This window comes from Neopelma chrysocephalum, unplaced genomic scaffold (assembly GCF_003984885.1).
Source record: "Neopelma chrysocephalum unplaced genomic scaffold, ASM398488v2 Primary Assembly neopelma1_209, whole genome shotgun sequence".
Lineage (NCBI taxonomy): Eukaryota > Metazoa > Chordata > Aves > Passeriformes > Pipridae > Neopelma > Neopelma chrysocephalum.
Window position 1 is genome coordinate 604328 of NW_020897871.1, and position 17017 is coordinate 621344.

General features: G+C 44.4%; 1 protein-coding gene across 2 annotated transcripts in view; it reads left to right on the top strand.

Annotated features, from left to right (window-relative positions):
* EFCC1 (EF-hand and coiled-coil domain containing 1) overlaps positions 1 to 17017 on the top strand; it is a 72734-nt gene that overhangs the window by 24818 nt on the left and 30899 nt on the right. For both annotated transcript variants that reach the window (XR_003537286.1, XM_027703121.1), the window contains exons 3-5: positions 11294 to 11409; positions 14798 to 14930; positions 15676 to 15847. Coding sequence is in view for 1 of the 2 variants with exons in the window: in XM_027703121.1 (XP_027558922.1) it covers positions 11294 to 11409; positions 14798 to 14930; positions 15676 to 15847 (421 nt within the window). In the remaining variant the exon portion in view is untranslated. The remainder of the gene's footprint in view (positions 1 to 11293; positions 11410 to 14797; positions 14931 to 15675; positions 15848 to 17017) is intronic.

The window sequence follows — 17017 nt, forward strand, 5'->3', positions numbered from 1 at the left end:
TGCAGATTCCAGGGGATTCTAAGTGGTAGAGGAGAGGAGAGTCTTTCCCAGGGGAGTATAAAGATTGGCTAAGTCCCACATAAATCATGATTTTATGCTATTAAATCATCATGGAAATGAATACAGTGTAATCATATTACAGGAACTGAAAAATGGCCTATAAAGCAAAAGCTTGAGGAAAGCTGTAAATGAACTCATATAAACCATAACCTGAACTTGGATTGACTCAACTATTTGAAAACAGTAATACTGAAATCTTTACTTAGGAAAGTGTTTAAGGAGGTGTGGAACTGTATTTAAGTAAGGATTGCAACTGATAGAATGAAACTAAACTGTAATTAAATTGGTTTATGTCAACGAGAGTACATACTTGGCTAAAATTATGCACCTACTTAGGTATTTGCTGCAGTAGGAAAGATACTGTACAAAGTTTAATCTTAGATGCAGTTTAAGTGAATTTGGAGATAAATAGAACACAAAGCTGCTTGGACTGAGGTTCATCAGATAAGGAAATGGGACAAGAAAATAAATAAATTAAATAATAATAAATAATAATAAAAATAAAGAAATAAGACAAGCAGAGTCTTGTCACCCATGGAGAAGGGAGACAAGATAAACATCTCATGTTAGAAATCGGTTCATACGTTCAGGGAGTAGCTACATATGGTGACACTTCTGTCACTGGCTTTTTGACCTCCAAATAGTGTTTCCTATTTAACCTTCTCACCAATAAAAGTCAAAATAGAAGCTGCTATATTTGCTGTCAAAATATACCCAGGACCCCAATAAATGCAGAATCACCAGGTGATATTTTGTAGTCTCCATGAACTGGCAAATAACTTATAAATATTTGCAGAGGAAAATGACTACTGTGGGATTACTCCAAAGGCAGAGTTATTTTTCACCAAACGGGACAATAGAGGCTTCAAGACGGCAAAGGACAGGACAGGACAGGACAGGACAGGACAGGACAGGACAGGCTGCCTTCAGGAAACTTAGAACTGTCCCAGAGAGGCATCAGAGCAGCAGGCCCAGGGCAGGACAGTGTCTGACAGAGACACTGCCCTCGGAAGCTCTGAGGATGTTTTTACAAACAGCAAACACCACAGGCTGAGGTAATTGCCGTCCTTGTTTCCTGCCCCAGGATCTGAGGGCCGTGGGGCCGTGCCTTGCCCACGTTCCCAGTGCTGGCCCTGACACCTCATCCCACAGAACTCCTGCTCTGGGCTCAGCCACAACCACTGGGACCTGCAGGCTCCAAACAGCTGCACAAAGGGCCTCTCTCAGGGCACAACTGTCCTCAGAGAGCTTAAGAAATATCCAACTTAGATGCAAAGCCCCTCCCCTCACACATTAATGTCAGATTTTCCCAAATCCTTAATAAGACCCAGTCAGGAACAACTTGCAGCCAGCTTAAGGCACACTGATGCTGTTAGATGAGCCATCTGCCTTTTCTGTCACTCCAAATCCATGAGGCTCTAAGTCTAGGAAGTTCTGAAATAAATCCTGAAGGAATTTACATGCCAGCAAACAGATCCTTTGGGAGTTTGCACCACTGCTCTTGGCAGTTTTGCACACATGCAACAGAACTGAGAAACAGCTTTGTCAGAGGTTTTAAGCTTTCAGAGCTGAATTCACAGGCTCCACTCCCTGACTCTGTTAGGAAGAACAGTTTTCTTGATCTAGGAGACATGAAAAGGCTCCCTGGACATTTGATCTTCCCTGACACACTCCAGCACACAGGAGATAACGGGAGGATTCCTGGGGATTAAACACCTCATGGCTACGTGAAGGAACACACGGGGGTGGTTGTTACACAGCAGTGGCAGAAGGAAATGATCTGCAGGAGCACAGCTCTGCTGCTCTTCTTTCTCTGGCTTACATGCCTCATGTCCTGTGTCGTGGTCAGACCTATCAGTGCTTTTGAATGCTGTGGGATTTAGTTATTAATTTTTTATTATAGGCTTTCGAGCATCTTTCTGTGAAACACAAGTCAGGACACCAGGAGAGACAAAAGTCTAAAACTCTTGAGTTTGAAAAGCAGGAAGGACAAATAGATTTAGAATGTATCCAGACGATTCTTTCACGGGGGTGTGTCTGTATTTGTTTTCACAGGCCTCCGTTGCTATTCCTTATGGGCTGGGCTAAATGGAGATCTCAGAGTGTCAGAGAGAGGTTTCCCCAGGGGAACTGTCCACCTGACTAGAAGCAAAGAGGGCTGGAAATCACAGAATACCAGGTTGGAAGAACCTCAAGGATCACCTGGTCCTCCCTTTCTTGGCAAAAGTGTGGTCTTGAGTGAGAATTTATTCTCCCATGAGCTTCAGCCTCACTCAAACCCTGTGCTTCCTGAGAGCCTGGAGAGGCTGATTGCTCACTCTGCTTGTCTGAAGTGACTTGTAACGTAGTGCCTGTGCAGAATTTTCAGCCAGCTCCAGGCAAAAGGACCTCTGTCCTGTCCTGGGGTGGGGTGGGAGGATGTTGACCTGAGGGAGGGCACCCATGAGGTGTAAAGTATCCTGTGGGAAGCAGCCTGGCACAGCCCCCAGTGCTGAGTGCAGCCAGCAGGACGGATCCAGGCGGGATCAGCCCTCCCTTGGGAATGCAGCTGAGATGGCTGGCATGGCACGGTGGGAGGAACATTCTGAACTCACCTGCACACGGCCAGGGACCCTGAACACACACATGGCCTGTTAGGGAGGTTCAGCTTCCTAAAAGGGGTATTTGCTCTCTGGGCTGAGGGGGTTTCCCCATGCTGGTGTGGCAGGGAAGGGGTGTTTAGCCAGCAGTAAGTCGGGGGGTGGCACAATAGTGAATAAAACCCTTCTGGTCCCTCAGCTGTCCCAGGTACCTCAACACACAGACTCTGTGCTGCTCAGCATTACTGGGGGTCCAGCACCAGCCCCAAGTCCACACACAGAATCTCGTGAGCTGGTGGAGTATTTCTGATGCTGTCAGCTTAACACACACTTCAGGTAAACTAAATTAATTGTTCCACTATGGAATGAAGGCAAACTCGAGAGCAGAGCTGTGTAACAGCAAAGGAGGAGCGACAGATCCATGACCTTCAATTCCAGGATGAGGAGGAAAATTGAATCCAGGCTTTTAGCTCAGACTTCAATCTTGTGCAAGGTTTAGCAAATGTCTTTTGTGCTAATAGTTAATCAAGAACAGGTGATACTTGAATTTATCTGGCTTTATTTAGGTCTGTGTTGTGTCCATCCAAGCTTCCAGTGTAAATATCTGAATTTCTGGCTAGCAGGGTGTGGCAAAAGAGTTCTTTATTCCCGTGGAACAACAGCTGCAAAACATTTCCTTTATTTTGTCAGAGAAGAATTCGTTAAGGGGCAGGAATATCTGAGTGACATAATTCCAGTGATGCACGTTTGTCCTGGATAGTGCAGTGACTATTAACCACAAAATACCCCACACAGCAAAGAGCAGCCTGGTTCAGCACAGATACACTCAAGAACTATTGCCATGCAATATAATCCCTTGTGAGGTGCAGGACTTACAGAAGCCCTATAATTACTTCCTCTGTTTAACCTAATTGTCAAATGTTATCTTCTGTGGAGCAGCCCAAGTGACTAATAGCTTATTAAGAATGGTAAACTGAAGTTTCAAGGCCAAAAAAGATTAAGGAAAACACCAAACAGTGGGAGTCAGAGATCCAGAGCTGCTCTTCAGAGCTGAAAGGAAGGTATTCTGTAAGTCACAGAATGAAACCTGCCCATGCAGCTGTAATTCAGCTTCCTTAATCATTTATTTGTAAGTAATGTGTATGTATGCATGTGTGTGTCTGTGCATAAGGGCTCCTGTTTTGTACTTGGATGGCCTTGCTAATGCACTGATATTTATCTTGACTGTAAGTGTGGCCTCACCTGAGCATTGCAAAGGAGTGAGTAGGGGTTTAGCACACTCTGCATCCCAGTATAATAGACCAGACTAGAAAGAGGACATCAAAATATTCTGCCAGTTTTAGGCTCCCCCTCTGACTGATCTGGTATTTCAGAGCAAAGCACTCAAGTGAGAACTGGCATGATCCCATCCTTCCCTGCAGTTCTCATGCCTTATAGTCTCAAATTCCACGAAAAAAAGAATGATCAGGGCTCAGTTATTATCTGTACGTGTGCAACAAGGTAATTATGTCAAGAAAGCCCAACTGAAGTAATTTGCCTGACGCTGTGGATGGTCTCTGGCAGAGACAGGAGTGGAGTCTCCTTCCCCAGAGGAGCTTTGAGCAGCTTTGGCAGGGACACTCCATTCTGCTCCCACGTGTCTTGCCTGACTTGCTGCTTGTAGGTGAGAAAGGAACAAAGGAACCTCCTGGCAGAAGTTTCCTTCTCTCTCCAGCTGCTGCCCATCCACAGAAATCATTCATCCCCTGCCTGAGGCAAAGGTCACATAAGACAAACAGACTGGGATGTTCCAGATAACAACTATAGTGTCATGCATGTGCTCCAGGGACATCTTGGGAATTAAGAACCTTAAAAAGAAAAAAACAACCAAATACACATAAAACACAAGAATTTGTATCAGGCAGCATCATCACATCTGTGTTTTCCACCAAGAGGGTCAGATCCCCCACATTCTCTGCATAGATTCCTGCTCTGAGGCGACAGCCCAGTAAATTATCATCCTGCATGTGGCCTTGCACTGGGAGAGGGAGCAGAAACTCATTTGTGCGTGGTTTTCCCAAATATTTACTGACAGGAGAGTGATGGCAAGACTTCCAGAGCTTGGATAGCATCCCAGGTTTTATCAGGGAGTGTGTTTGGGCCTCAAGCACTTTTTTCTGCATATTTCATCTTCTGTCCTTTTACTCCTCTATGTTGAAATCTGCTGTTGCTGCAGTTCCCAATCCCACGCTAACCACTGTACCTGTCCAGGGTGTAACTCAATCCCATGTTCCCATCAGCAGGAAAGCTGCTCACTCCTGTCACAGCTCTGCATTCTGCATCCCCAAAGGATGCAGCTCTTAGGGCTGTGCTTTGACTCACATTTTAAACTTCTCTCCAGAAATAAAAGAGGGATGAGATATTTTAAACACAGACTAAGGACCTACAAGGACCTTTAGAAATCTATTTACTTCTGTTATTTTTGCTTACCTGAAAACTAAAAGATCATCCCAAGGAACATTGGGTTGTGAGACATTCAACCCAAACAGCATGGAAAAGCAATATGCAATCAAAGATCTTTGCATCTAAACCTTTGAGGATCAAAAATGTCAGGAACACCAGGAAATACATTTTTCTAATCTGACCTCTGATTTTAAGAAGCAGAGTAACAAGAAGGCAGTTGACAAATGAACAATAAAGACCTGTGCTAAGAGCAGCCAATTTCTGAAAAACAGTTTCCTCCAAACAGTCCAAGTTCACAGCAGTTGCTCTTTGGAATGGGACAGTGGGGACAATGAAAGGCACTGTCCATTCTGTAATTTAATTATATCTGCACAAAGGTTTGTGCTGCCTCAAAAATGCTTGCAATCATCATAGGAAGGACAGCAAGCTGCAGCTCTATGTGTGACAGCACCATTCCAGGGTTTGCCTGCTTGTATCCAACGTGCAGGAAGATGGAAAGGTTCTGTGAGAAAACACATGGCCCTCAGTTAAATGACTTTTTTCTGGAGGGGGGTGATTTTGGCAAGAAAATGAAAATCAACAGCCAACAACAAGAAACCTCCCAGAACTGTAACCATTGTACAGCCATAGTTGTAGTTATAACTATACTTTATAACTACCCATATAAACCCAGGATACTGAGGCATCTTTACTATTGCCACTATAACTTCATACTTTTACAAATTTATATATAATGCCTTACAGATCAAGCTATTCAAAACCTGAGATTCAGCATCTGGATTGATCACAGAAAGCTCATTCTTATGATTTCTGTTGGAGAGGAGTTCACAACCCACAGCACCAACCAGAGACAGATGGATTCAGAAAACCCACACAGACACTTAGCTCCAGTGTGAAAACATTTGATCTCAACAGTAAATGAAAAGTCATAAATAAATTGAAAATATGCACACCTTCTCAACTCTGTAATTCCCTGGAGGGGATAAACCAGAATGGAACCATTCTGAGTTCCCTGAACTCTGACAGTTTGGGTAAAATAGTACAAAAATAAAAATCACACCTCATTTTGGTTAAAAAACACAAGTCATACACTTTGAAAATAAAGCGTATGACTGTACTCGAGGCAATGTTATTACACAGCTGTTTGATCTGCTGCAAGTCAGTCTCTAAAAGAGACGAGTTAAAGGCCTGTGAAGGCGAAGTTAATAATTCCTCAGAGCTACTTTATGATTAGTCAGGAATTATTTAAGTTCAAGATTTGCTTGGCACCAGAGGCAGGTGGGGTTTGCTGCAGTTGGATGTTTCCATAACAATACAGGAGAGCCAATTAAAAGCCAATTAGTCATGGACATTACTTTAAGGTCCAGTACTTTGCAAACTCTCCCCCCTTCACTGTTCCTCCCCTGGGCTGCCCTTTATGCTCAGCACAAAGGCTCCAGATGAATGGGGGCTCTTTGCCTGTCTCCATAGAAGCCTCCCCACGCTGACACAAACCCTTCCCAGGCACCTCCAGCCCTGCTCCCCCCTCTGATCTTTGCCCTAAACAAATGTGCTGTTTATTCACTCTTCTCCTCGTTTATGAAGAACCATTGGATGCTGTATGAATACTAATGAGAAAAGAATTAAACCTGTGTTTAAGAGTGAGTGAGGATTCCTCCCTTCAGCATTTACCATGACAGCCAAAGCCTTGGCCCCTCTTGTTATGCTCTTCTTTGAATCCCCAAACCTCTGTCACTTGAAAATTAAGAGTGCAGATTTGGCACTAAAGAAAATAAAGAGCTCCCAGATAGAAAAAGATGACCTAGTGGTTAAATCACATGATGAGAAATGGGGAAATCATGGTGTTTCATTGTTCTGCTACCAAAGAGCACCACCATGACTCCACCCACACCTCCATCACTTCCCCTGAGAAGGAGGATGAAATCCTGTGTACTCCAACAACGGCACCTAAGCAGCCCTAAGAAATTAAACCTTCTGTACTGTGTGGTTTCATCTGCTTTAAAGACCAAAAACCAGAGAAAATCCAGTCAAAAATTTGAAATATCCTCCGAAGTGGATGTAGGATCCTATGTCATGGTAAAACTAAAAGAAGGAAACAGCCCCTTTCTTCCAATAGACAGCAAAGATCCATTAATATCCTTAATGCTGTTCTTGTACTGTGTGATATTCCTGATTAGAATCTTCTTCAATCCATCTAATTTTTAGCTCTAGTTTAAAGAAATGCCAAGTTTTGCCTTTGCAGCTACATGAGCAGCATTAGCAGCCCCTTTGCCCCTCTCAGTTTCAGTACAGCCAAAACCACCTCCAGCTCTGCCTCTTGATCTTTGGCACCAAACTTGGCAGATTAATGCCTTAAACTGGGTTTGGATGATGCAAATGAAAATTACCTGTGTTTATAGATCCCTCTTTTGGAACTCTATTTCACAGACACTGCCCCTCCCTTTACCTCTGTCCCTTCCTGCCACCTTCCCTGGGCACTGCCGTGAATAAACGTTGGACTCCTGGCAAGACATACCAAACCAACAAATTTCCAGTTTTATTGCTTCCAACGGATCCTTGACATGGTATTTTAGCTGATCAGATACAAAATCCCTTGGGTTTTAGAAGTTTCCACATCTACTCACGCTGCTGCTGCTTTGTTTCCCTTCATTTTTGTCTGGCTCTGAAATTCCAGCTTGCCTGACCAAGTATTCCTTCACACACATTTAAAATCTACCCCTTTGCTGAACACTTTGAAACAATTTCCATGTGTGGGGCAAGAAAAGAAGGCTGTATCTTCATCTCTTTTTTTAGTCGGGTGTAAGGGACACTGATTTTGTTGTATTTCTTCTTGGGGAAACTAAAGCACAACATGATTTGATGCGAGGGATAGAGCCTGTGCCACCTGGGGCTGAAAACCTTGGCTGAAAACTTACATTTCTTTCCAGTTGCCCAGATGAACATCTCCAGAGTAGACAGACAGGGCTGTCTTTAATCCATACATTGGGCAGAGACTCAACAAAACACACCATCTGTGTGGCTCCCTTGGTTTCTCCACATTAGGAGAGAGCTGACGAGTCCTCTCAAGATAATTACTACAGAATAGTAAGTTTTTACTTTGTATTTCATCAATTTCCCTTATAAGGGCAACAGAGAAGTGACAGTTAATATTTAGGTTTGCCTTGAATGTCATCTAAGTAGAGGGAGTTTGCTATTCTAAGTCCTGAATTATATGGGAGGGGTTTTTTTTGTCCCACCAAACTTCTTAATGTTCCTCAGACTGCACATCAGTCGACACCAGGCTGCCAGATGTCAGAAATCAATACCACCAGCACATCTCCTGTTAAACATCACAGCCTTTACCCACACTTGCTAGAGAAGATTTTCATGATACTTGAATGTTCTCAATATTTTATAGGTTAATATCTTAACCAGCTGCATAACTACAATGAATATTCACTGAAATATCATCTCTGTGAAGTAACTCTGGGAATCTCTGAAACCCAGACAGACCTAAATTATGCTGCAGCTCAAAACTAAGAGAGCAATCTGCTAAATACCAGCTACGGTGCTCAAGAAATAATAAAGGATTCTTATTGAGTACCGGACCCAAAAATATGTTTGTCTCCACAATGAAGGAAATCAGCACATATCAGAACAATGAAATGTAATATTCTTGTGGCAGGAATGTCCCCCAGTAGCTGTCCAGAGCTCTGATGCTTCCCAGAGCCCCCATTGGGAGTGCCCAAGCTTAACAGTGCATTTCATTTGGGCACTGCTCCATAATGACTTTTTCCAGAACGAATGGAGCTGGAATGACTGTCCAGGCTCCATTCTGGGGATTGCTATTTCCCTTGACTTTACAGGAAATCCAGTTGTTGCTAAGCTAAATAATGCCATAAATTGCAAATGCAGTAAGTCACTGGTTTTTCATGCAGTCAGTTCTACTCAGGGGGGTCAAGTGAGAGCTGGTTTCTAAGCAGGGCTTAGCTCAGCTTCTGTCACTGCTGATGTTTTCAAATACTGACTCTTTTGTTAAATTCATGATCTTATTTACTTCATGTACTTGCACAGGCAACAAGGGAACCAGCATTGGTGTGGCTCTGCAGGAGCAGCTGTGTGGGATTAAACCAAAGCTCTGCAATACTGATCTGTAGCTCAGCATCAGCTGCTCTGTTACACAGCTCAGACCTGTTTCTGGCTGCAGCTGAATTTACAAATTACAACACCTAAAGGAAGGATTTACAAGATTTGTACAAAAGGTCATGTTATACAACTTGTTTCAGCAGGACCAATTTGCTAAATGTTTGAACTCTCACTTTTGATGACTATTTAGTATGTTAAGTAGAAGGAATATTCAATGTTTTGCCAGACCAAAACTAATCTTAGGAAGAATTTGGAGGAACCTAATTCACTACAGAACTCTTGAATTTGGTTTATTTTCTTCTGCAAGTAGATTCTTTGTGAACTACACAACAGCCCCTACTGGTAATATTAGGTTGTTTCTATATTATAAAAGTCTAATTTCTTAAATTCTCCATAGCTCTTATTTCAGTAAGTTTTTATGGAAATAAGGAGCATATTATGTATCTTGTGTGAAAAAAACCCAAGATCTTTAGAATAAATTCAGCACTATGTGTTGCCTTTCAATTTCATAGACTTTATTTACTATTTAGCATGTAAATAGGAGTCATAGAATAATTTTCTTTGTCAGCTATGCTGTTTGCTTCCATTGGATTCCCTCTAAAATAGCAATACTGCCCCTCAGTATATCCCTAGGTAGGGGAGCCAAACTGAACCAAGCCAAATGTACTCTCATAAAAAGAGAGTATTAGCTCCAGTGGACTCACCATGACCTGCATTTCACACCAAAAGAAATATTTTATTAAATTGTTAGAAAATTTATATGTTATTAGATTTTGGTTCATGCACAGTAAGAGTTTCCATTGCACTACACTCAGTGATTTGTACTCTCTTACACGCTCAGGTCTTTTCTGGATTGGGCTAGAACATTGTCAACTCAACTACATGTAAATATATTGTGAGTCTTTCCTCTGACAGGAGTTACCCTGAACCTCCTGGAAGGCACTGCCCCAGTGGTGTCCACCTGGGTAACCTGAAGTTCCTCAGTCAGATCAACCATTGTCCTTCACTGAATTCAATCACTATTTTCAAAATATGTTTTGTTGGCACGTTTAAGGACTCAAATTCATCAGTTCCATTACTTGATCTGTGTGCCACCCCTTGAAAGCCATTTCCCGTAAATCACCTGGATGTAACATCCCCTGATTGCACTCGGGAACAGACTCCATTCCCAGGGAGGTGTCAGCCCTGCCGAGAGGTTCTTACCTCTACCTCGCTGCTCTCCAGGTGTGTCACTGCTTCTGGATCATTCTTTCTGACTTTTCAGTCTGACACTGATTCACCTCCAGTACTCAGATGACTTGGATCAAAACTGCCTGGCATTTCTGAGCCCAAGGGAGCAGGTGCAGGATTTCTGCCCCAGCCCCCGTGGGTGCTGAGTGCCCACGGTGAACACGGAGCACCCGCTGCCACGGCACTGCCAGGGGGCAGGGAGGAGTGATGGCCAGGGCAGATGTTCCATACAGAGGTTCTAGATGTCTTTAAATGATGTAAGGAAGATCTGAAGCCATTGGAGAGCATCCAAAGGAGGCAATGAAGATGGGGAAGCGCCTTGATTTGAAGCCATGTGAGGACACTGAGGGCACTTGGTGTGTTCAGCTGGAGCAGAGGAGACTGAGGGGAGACCTCCCTGCAGTTCCAATGCCTGGGCAGGGGCAGAGGAGGGGCAGGGACTGAGCTCTGCTCTGGGGGGACCAGGGACAGCAGCCAGGGAATGGCTGGAGCTGTGTCAGGGCAGGCTCAGGTTGGATCTCAGCAAAAGGTTCTTCCCCCAGAGGCTGGTTGGGCACTGCCCAGGCTCCCCAGGGCAGTGGGCACAGCCCCAAGGCTGCCAGAGCTCCAGGAGGGTTTGGATGATCCTCTGGGGCACAGGGGGTGACTCTTGGGGCTGGGCCTGTGCAGGGCCAGGGGTTGGACTGGATGATCCTTGTGGGTCCCTTCCAACTGAGCACATTCTGGGATTCTGTAAATTGAACTAAAAGTTGTAAGTACTCTTTAGTTCTTGGTATCAGAAGAACAGCTGAAATCCTTTGGTTGTTTGGTTTTCCAGATTTCCTCCCAGTCCACCTTGCTCTGCCCTGTTTTTGCAGGTCGGGGGTGGAGAGGAGCCGCCCGGAGCAGCAGGAGGGTGCAGGGCCCCGCGGTCCCTCCGTGGGGCGGCAGAGCCGCGGATCCCCCGCCGGAGGAGCCGGGACTGCTGAGCACGGTACACACCCAGCACACACCACTGCCCCTCCTCAGCCATTTGGGAAATCAGCAGCAGAAAAACTAATATATTAAACCCCCAAACCACAAACCAGTCCTAATGAATCTTGAAATCCTAGACCTAGATAAAAGGTTGTATCCCAGATTTCCATTTCTCACTCCCACATAATTTTATATTTAATAAAAGGCTGGACTTAGTGCTATGATTTAAAACTGCTTTTTTTCCATATGAGTCATCTCACCCAAACTTTTTTTCCTGGCTTAAAAGTACAAAGTTTTCATTTCTTTGTAAATAAAAAGTCACAACCTCAGTTAAAATAATTTCCAAGGAAACTATTTACAGTTAATATTCTGCACAGCCACACTCCTTGGAAACATCCTGGCTGCTCCAGTAACTCTGGAAAGGTTCAACCTGTTTAGCACTAACTACTGGCATAACAGTGCCCAGTTTGGCTTCCCTTCAGTTATTTATTTATGGTTTTGGTCACATCAAGTTCAAGGACAACAAAAGTACTTTCCCAGCAATAACTCCAAGTTACAAGGCACCTTTCCTGCAGATTGGAGCTGTTTTAAGTGATAAAAAAGTCGGATTTTAGGTGTGGATTGAACAGAGCTGGCAAGCAGCTGCTTGGGAACGTGAAAAACAGCAACATGTAAATACAATTAAAGTTGCAGCACGTTCTTCTTCTGGTTAGACTTAGAAAGTAAACCTGCTTCAACAAATATTCTTATCAAATCACGCACTTTGCCGACTCAAAGACAGTTTCCACGTTAAACTACACTACCCATATTTCAAGTGCAAAGAGCTTTCTAGCAAAAACTTTTCATACAAATAAATTGTGGGGTTATAGATTTAAAAACAGAGAAAACTGTTCCATCAAATAAAAAAGGACTAGTTAGGCTGAAAAGAAAACTTTGTTCAAAGAAAAAAAATTGTGTGAACATCCAGGATTAGACCTAGGTATACTAGATAAATAAATTACTTAATTAATCTAGATGCAGGATGAATTCTCTTTTATGTATCTCTATACATACTCTTTAATAAACAAATTTCTTAATGCAGAAGAGCACTTGCATCAATGGAATTGAGTAAGATAATTCTGCATTAGGCAGTTTACAGATAAATGCCTAAATATCACAAAAAATAAAGTGCTCTATGATTTTACTGGCAGAATATTTTTTTTCAAATATCAGCTTAGTAAAAGAATTTTCATTAAATCCTGGCTTTCTGTTAAAAGAGGTGCATGAGAAGTTTTCCATTTCCTCTCTGGGTTCCAGCCCTGCCATCCCAATCTCCAAGGGGGATGTCAAAGCTCCTCTCTTTTGTGCCCACGGTCAGTGGGAGGGGAGGACATTCCCTTGCGTGAGGGGAAGAAAACCAAAAAGCATTACAAGGATCTTGGCTATTTTGGCCTGAAACCCTATTGAGATTCACATGCCTCTTCCTCCACATTCAAAAGCCTCATCTGAATGTCTGCTGTGCCAGATGCTGCAGTTCATGTGCTGGATCAGACCTTGTGGAGCTGCTGAGGAACCCGCAGCGCTGTGGGGTCAGTTCTCACAGCTGGGAGCTCTGATTGTCACCCCTTGGAACTCCCATGGCAGGAAAAGAAATAGGGATAAAAAAGGTTCCCTCCTAAGGTATCACAGGTTGCAAATAAAGCCTGGCTTTGTTTTGGCTGTGCCTCACAGAGAGCAAGTGCTGCTGATCCCTGGGCTCATGCAGTGTAAAGATTGCCAGGAACACACAGACATTCATCCTCTAATTAAAGAGCAACACTGCAGGAACCAAGCTTTGTTCCCGCTCAGACAATAAATTATTGAACACCATAACCTATAAATTAGGCACACTGAATGCCACTGGAATGAAAATTGCATTAACTTATGCTGAGTGTAAACCAGAACTAAAAAATAATGGGAAAAACAGGCCATTTTTTCCTTGTTGCTGTGAACGGAGCTGTGCAGGATCCTGGGATCCTGCACAGGTGGAGCTGCACTGCCCTCCCAAGGGTTCCCTGCCCCTGCAGACACACAGCAGTCCCTCTCATGATATTCCAGCTGGAGCTGCAGGTGCTGTGTCCTTGGAGTGAGGCAGAACATCCTTCACCCGAGAGTCTCTGCTGGGGCCCCCATCCCCTGGAGCCCTCCCTGCCTCTGCTGAACAAGCTCCATGTGCACAACACTTGTAATGCTACCCAAGGTCAAATGTGTTTCAATATTTGAAGAAATAACAGCATTTGACTTGATCACTCTGTTAGAATTCATTAAAACTGTCTAATTAACTTGACAGTGATTAAGGTAAATAATTATGAAATTCAAAATAACATTGACATTGGTTTAACCTGATGTCAGCTCAAAATACATGTTCAGAATAAAGATGTGACATGTGCTAAATGTACCAAAAAATACCCAGTAAGTTACAGGCATCATAATAATCCCCTAATCCTCATAATAATCCCAGTAAATGTCATCTTCCAACAAGAAGGAGTTAAATGCAATGGCTTTTATAAGATACAGCTAAAAAAGCATTGACATATTACTATAATAGTACAGGTATCTTTAAATACAGTGTAGACAGTCCATTTACAATTTATTTGGCATGTGAGGAGACATTAGGTTTGTGTAAAAAGGTATAACTAAATGTTAGATAGCTATGGGTCTAATATTACATTTATATAATAAAACTCCTGTCCTTAGAAAACACAATGAGTAAATGAATTAGAGAACATTGATGTCCAATTTCTGCCCTCTGAATATGTGTTCAGCTGGTACAGTGACTGTGCAACTCTAGTCTTACCCAGCATGACCCTTTCTCTTCCCTCTCCAAAAGTCTATATTCAGTTGTATCCTTGAGCAGTAATTGCCCCCCAACACCACGCCAACCCTTCACATTTATCCTTAAATTAGAGTTACATAGAGAAATAAGAGAGTTGAAGTGAAATAGCTACAAATTACCTGCAAAAGGGCACTGAAGTGTTCAAGACTTAAAATAAGGATCTTTGCAGCAGCTGCCCTGCCACTCCTTTAAAGCCCCTTTCCATGGATGCTGAAGGGCCCTGCCTGGGCTTTTAAAAGTGGGGTTTTAAAACCTCCCCTCTCTCTGGCTCAGCCTCAGGTTTAAGCACATACAGCACGTTGGGGTGGTTGGTGTGTTGCTGAGGGGTGGTTGTGTCCCACAGAGGGTGAGGGTTGTTGTGTCCCAGCACAGGATCAGGGTTGTTGTGTCCCACAGAGGATCAGGGTTGTTGTGTCCCACAGAGGATGAGGGTTGTTGTGTCCCAGCACAGGATCAGGGTTGTTGTGTCCCACAGAGGGTGAGGGTTGTTGTGTCCCACAGAGGATGAGGGTTGTTGTGTCCCACAGAGGATCAGGGTTGTTGTGTCCCACAGAGGATCAGCTGTTCCGCTCCGTGGAGGGCCAGGCTGCCTCTGACGAGGAGGAGGAGAAGTGGGCAGGGGACCAGGCCCCCCAGCCGGGCCACAGGAAGAAAACACTGGCCAAGCTCCCTTGCTGCAGCAGTGGGTAAGTGTAATTCATTGATTGGTGCTATTTGAACCCCTTGCAAAGACAATGTCATGACCTGAAGATCCCGTGGCTTCAGGCAGAAGCAGCACTGCTGTGTGGCAAAGTCAAGCAGAGCCTTTTGCCCCACCTTTGTTGTTCATGGGGAACAACAATCCTGGATGCTCTTAGAGCCCTCCCCAGTATCAGCTGGACACTCATTTGGGATCTGTGCTGCCAGGAGTTCTGAAGGAAAACTGGCTTTTACAGCCATGGAGCTTCACTGAGAGGTTTAAGAGAATCCCAGAATCTGCTGGGTTGGAAGGGACCCACAAGGATCATCCAGTCCAACCCCTGGCCCTGCACAGACCCATCCCCAAGAGTCACCCCCTGTGCCCCAGAGGATCATCCAAACCCTCCTGGAGCTCTGGCAGCCTTGGGGCTGTGCCCACTGCCCTGGGGAGCCTGGGCAGTGCCCAACCAGCCTCTGGGGGAAGAACCTTTTGCTGAGATCCAACCTGAGCCTGCCCTGACACAGCTCCAGCCATTCCCTGGCTGCTGTCCCTGGTCCCCCCAGAGCAGAGCTCAGTCCCTGCCCCTCCTCTGCCCCTGCCCAGGCATTGGAACTGCAGGGAGGTCTCCCCTCAGTCTCCTCTGCTCCAGCTGAACACACCAAGTGCCCTCAGTGTCCTCACATGGCTTCAAATCAAGGCCCTGCACCATCTTCATTGGTGTCACTAACCTTCTGTTTTTAATGCACATATAGGTGTGATGAGAAGACCTGGAAAAAACTGATGTCTTACTTGGAGAGCAGCAGCACTGCTGGCTGTGAGACTGAGACAGCCCCTGCAGAGCCCCCCGAGAGGCTCCCACAGCTCCCGGGGCAGCTGGAGCTCAGGGGCCATGGAGGGGAAAAACTGGAACCAGACATGGAAGAGGTAATGAGTGTGAAAGAGTTATTTATGTCTCTTTAAGTAGCCGAATTTTTATATATATGTATTTATTCTGGTCATTCTGCTCTCTCTTGCTGGTGTTTCTCATTGTGCCACTGGTTTGTCAGCTCAGAGCTCTCACACTTTCCTCTCGCACTGCATTTGTGGTTTGGTTCCTACCCGAAGCTGCCTTTGGAGGATGAGATGTGCCCCAGGCACAGTCAGACACAGGCTCTGCGAGCCCTGTCCGTGGTGTACCTGCTTTGGTGTGTTCCCTGAGGGCTGGGGCTGCTCCCCTGCAGACAGAAGAGCTGCACCCCAGCCGTGGGGTCCCTGTGGGCAGCGTCCGGGTGTTCCTCAGCTGTGCATGGAATTCCTCACATCCTAGGGCCTCCAGCTTCTCTGGGAGCACAGCAACTTTGCAGTACATCCCTCCAGCTGACTGAGACTCGGGGGCTCAGTGTTTTGGAATCCTTTGGAGTAAATCAGCTGGTTTACTCTGGCTGTTTCTTGGGCCTAGACCAATATATTTATAAATAAAAATAAAATTAATTCTCAGGTTTAGCAGCATGTCCAGCTTTCCTTCAGCAGAGCTTATAACCACGTAGTCAAAAGTCTCAGTGCCATATCCCAGCAGTCCCATGTCATCTTGCTCTTTAAATACTGCAAACTTCAGCCACTGATGGACACAGATTTCATGCCAGCAATCTTTCTGTGAAACAAAACCAGTACGGATGCATTGCTTTGATCTGCTTTCTCCTAAGGTTCGGTTAGTGCTTGTTCAGTATTTTATGCTCCATCTTTAAACAAAGCATAAAGATTTCAGTAGTTCTGAAAGGATTCTATGAATCAGTAAAATATTTAAAGTAAGGGTAAAATATTCGACTTCTTTACATGTCACCACGCTTTGTGTTTTATCAGTATTTCATATAATTTTCTCCCTTGACTAAATGAGTTTATTTGTGAGGGGAAAAAATTAAAACCAGAATAAAATCCTACTCGTGTCTTACCCAGTTTTCAGTATTCAGTGACAATTTACCCCTGCAATATTCCTTAGAGCAACACAAAGCTTCCTTCTGTGCTTCTTAACACCAGCCCATAGAAAAACCTTCCTGTAGGTAGTGCCATTTTTAATCCCTTTTTCCAGAGTTACTCATCTTCTTCTGCAGTACCACA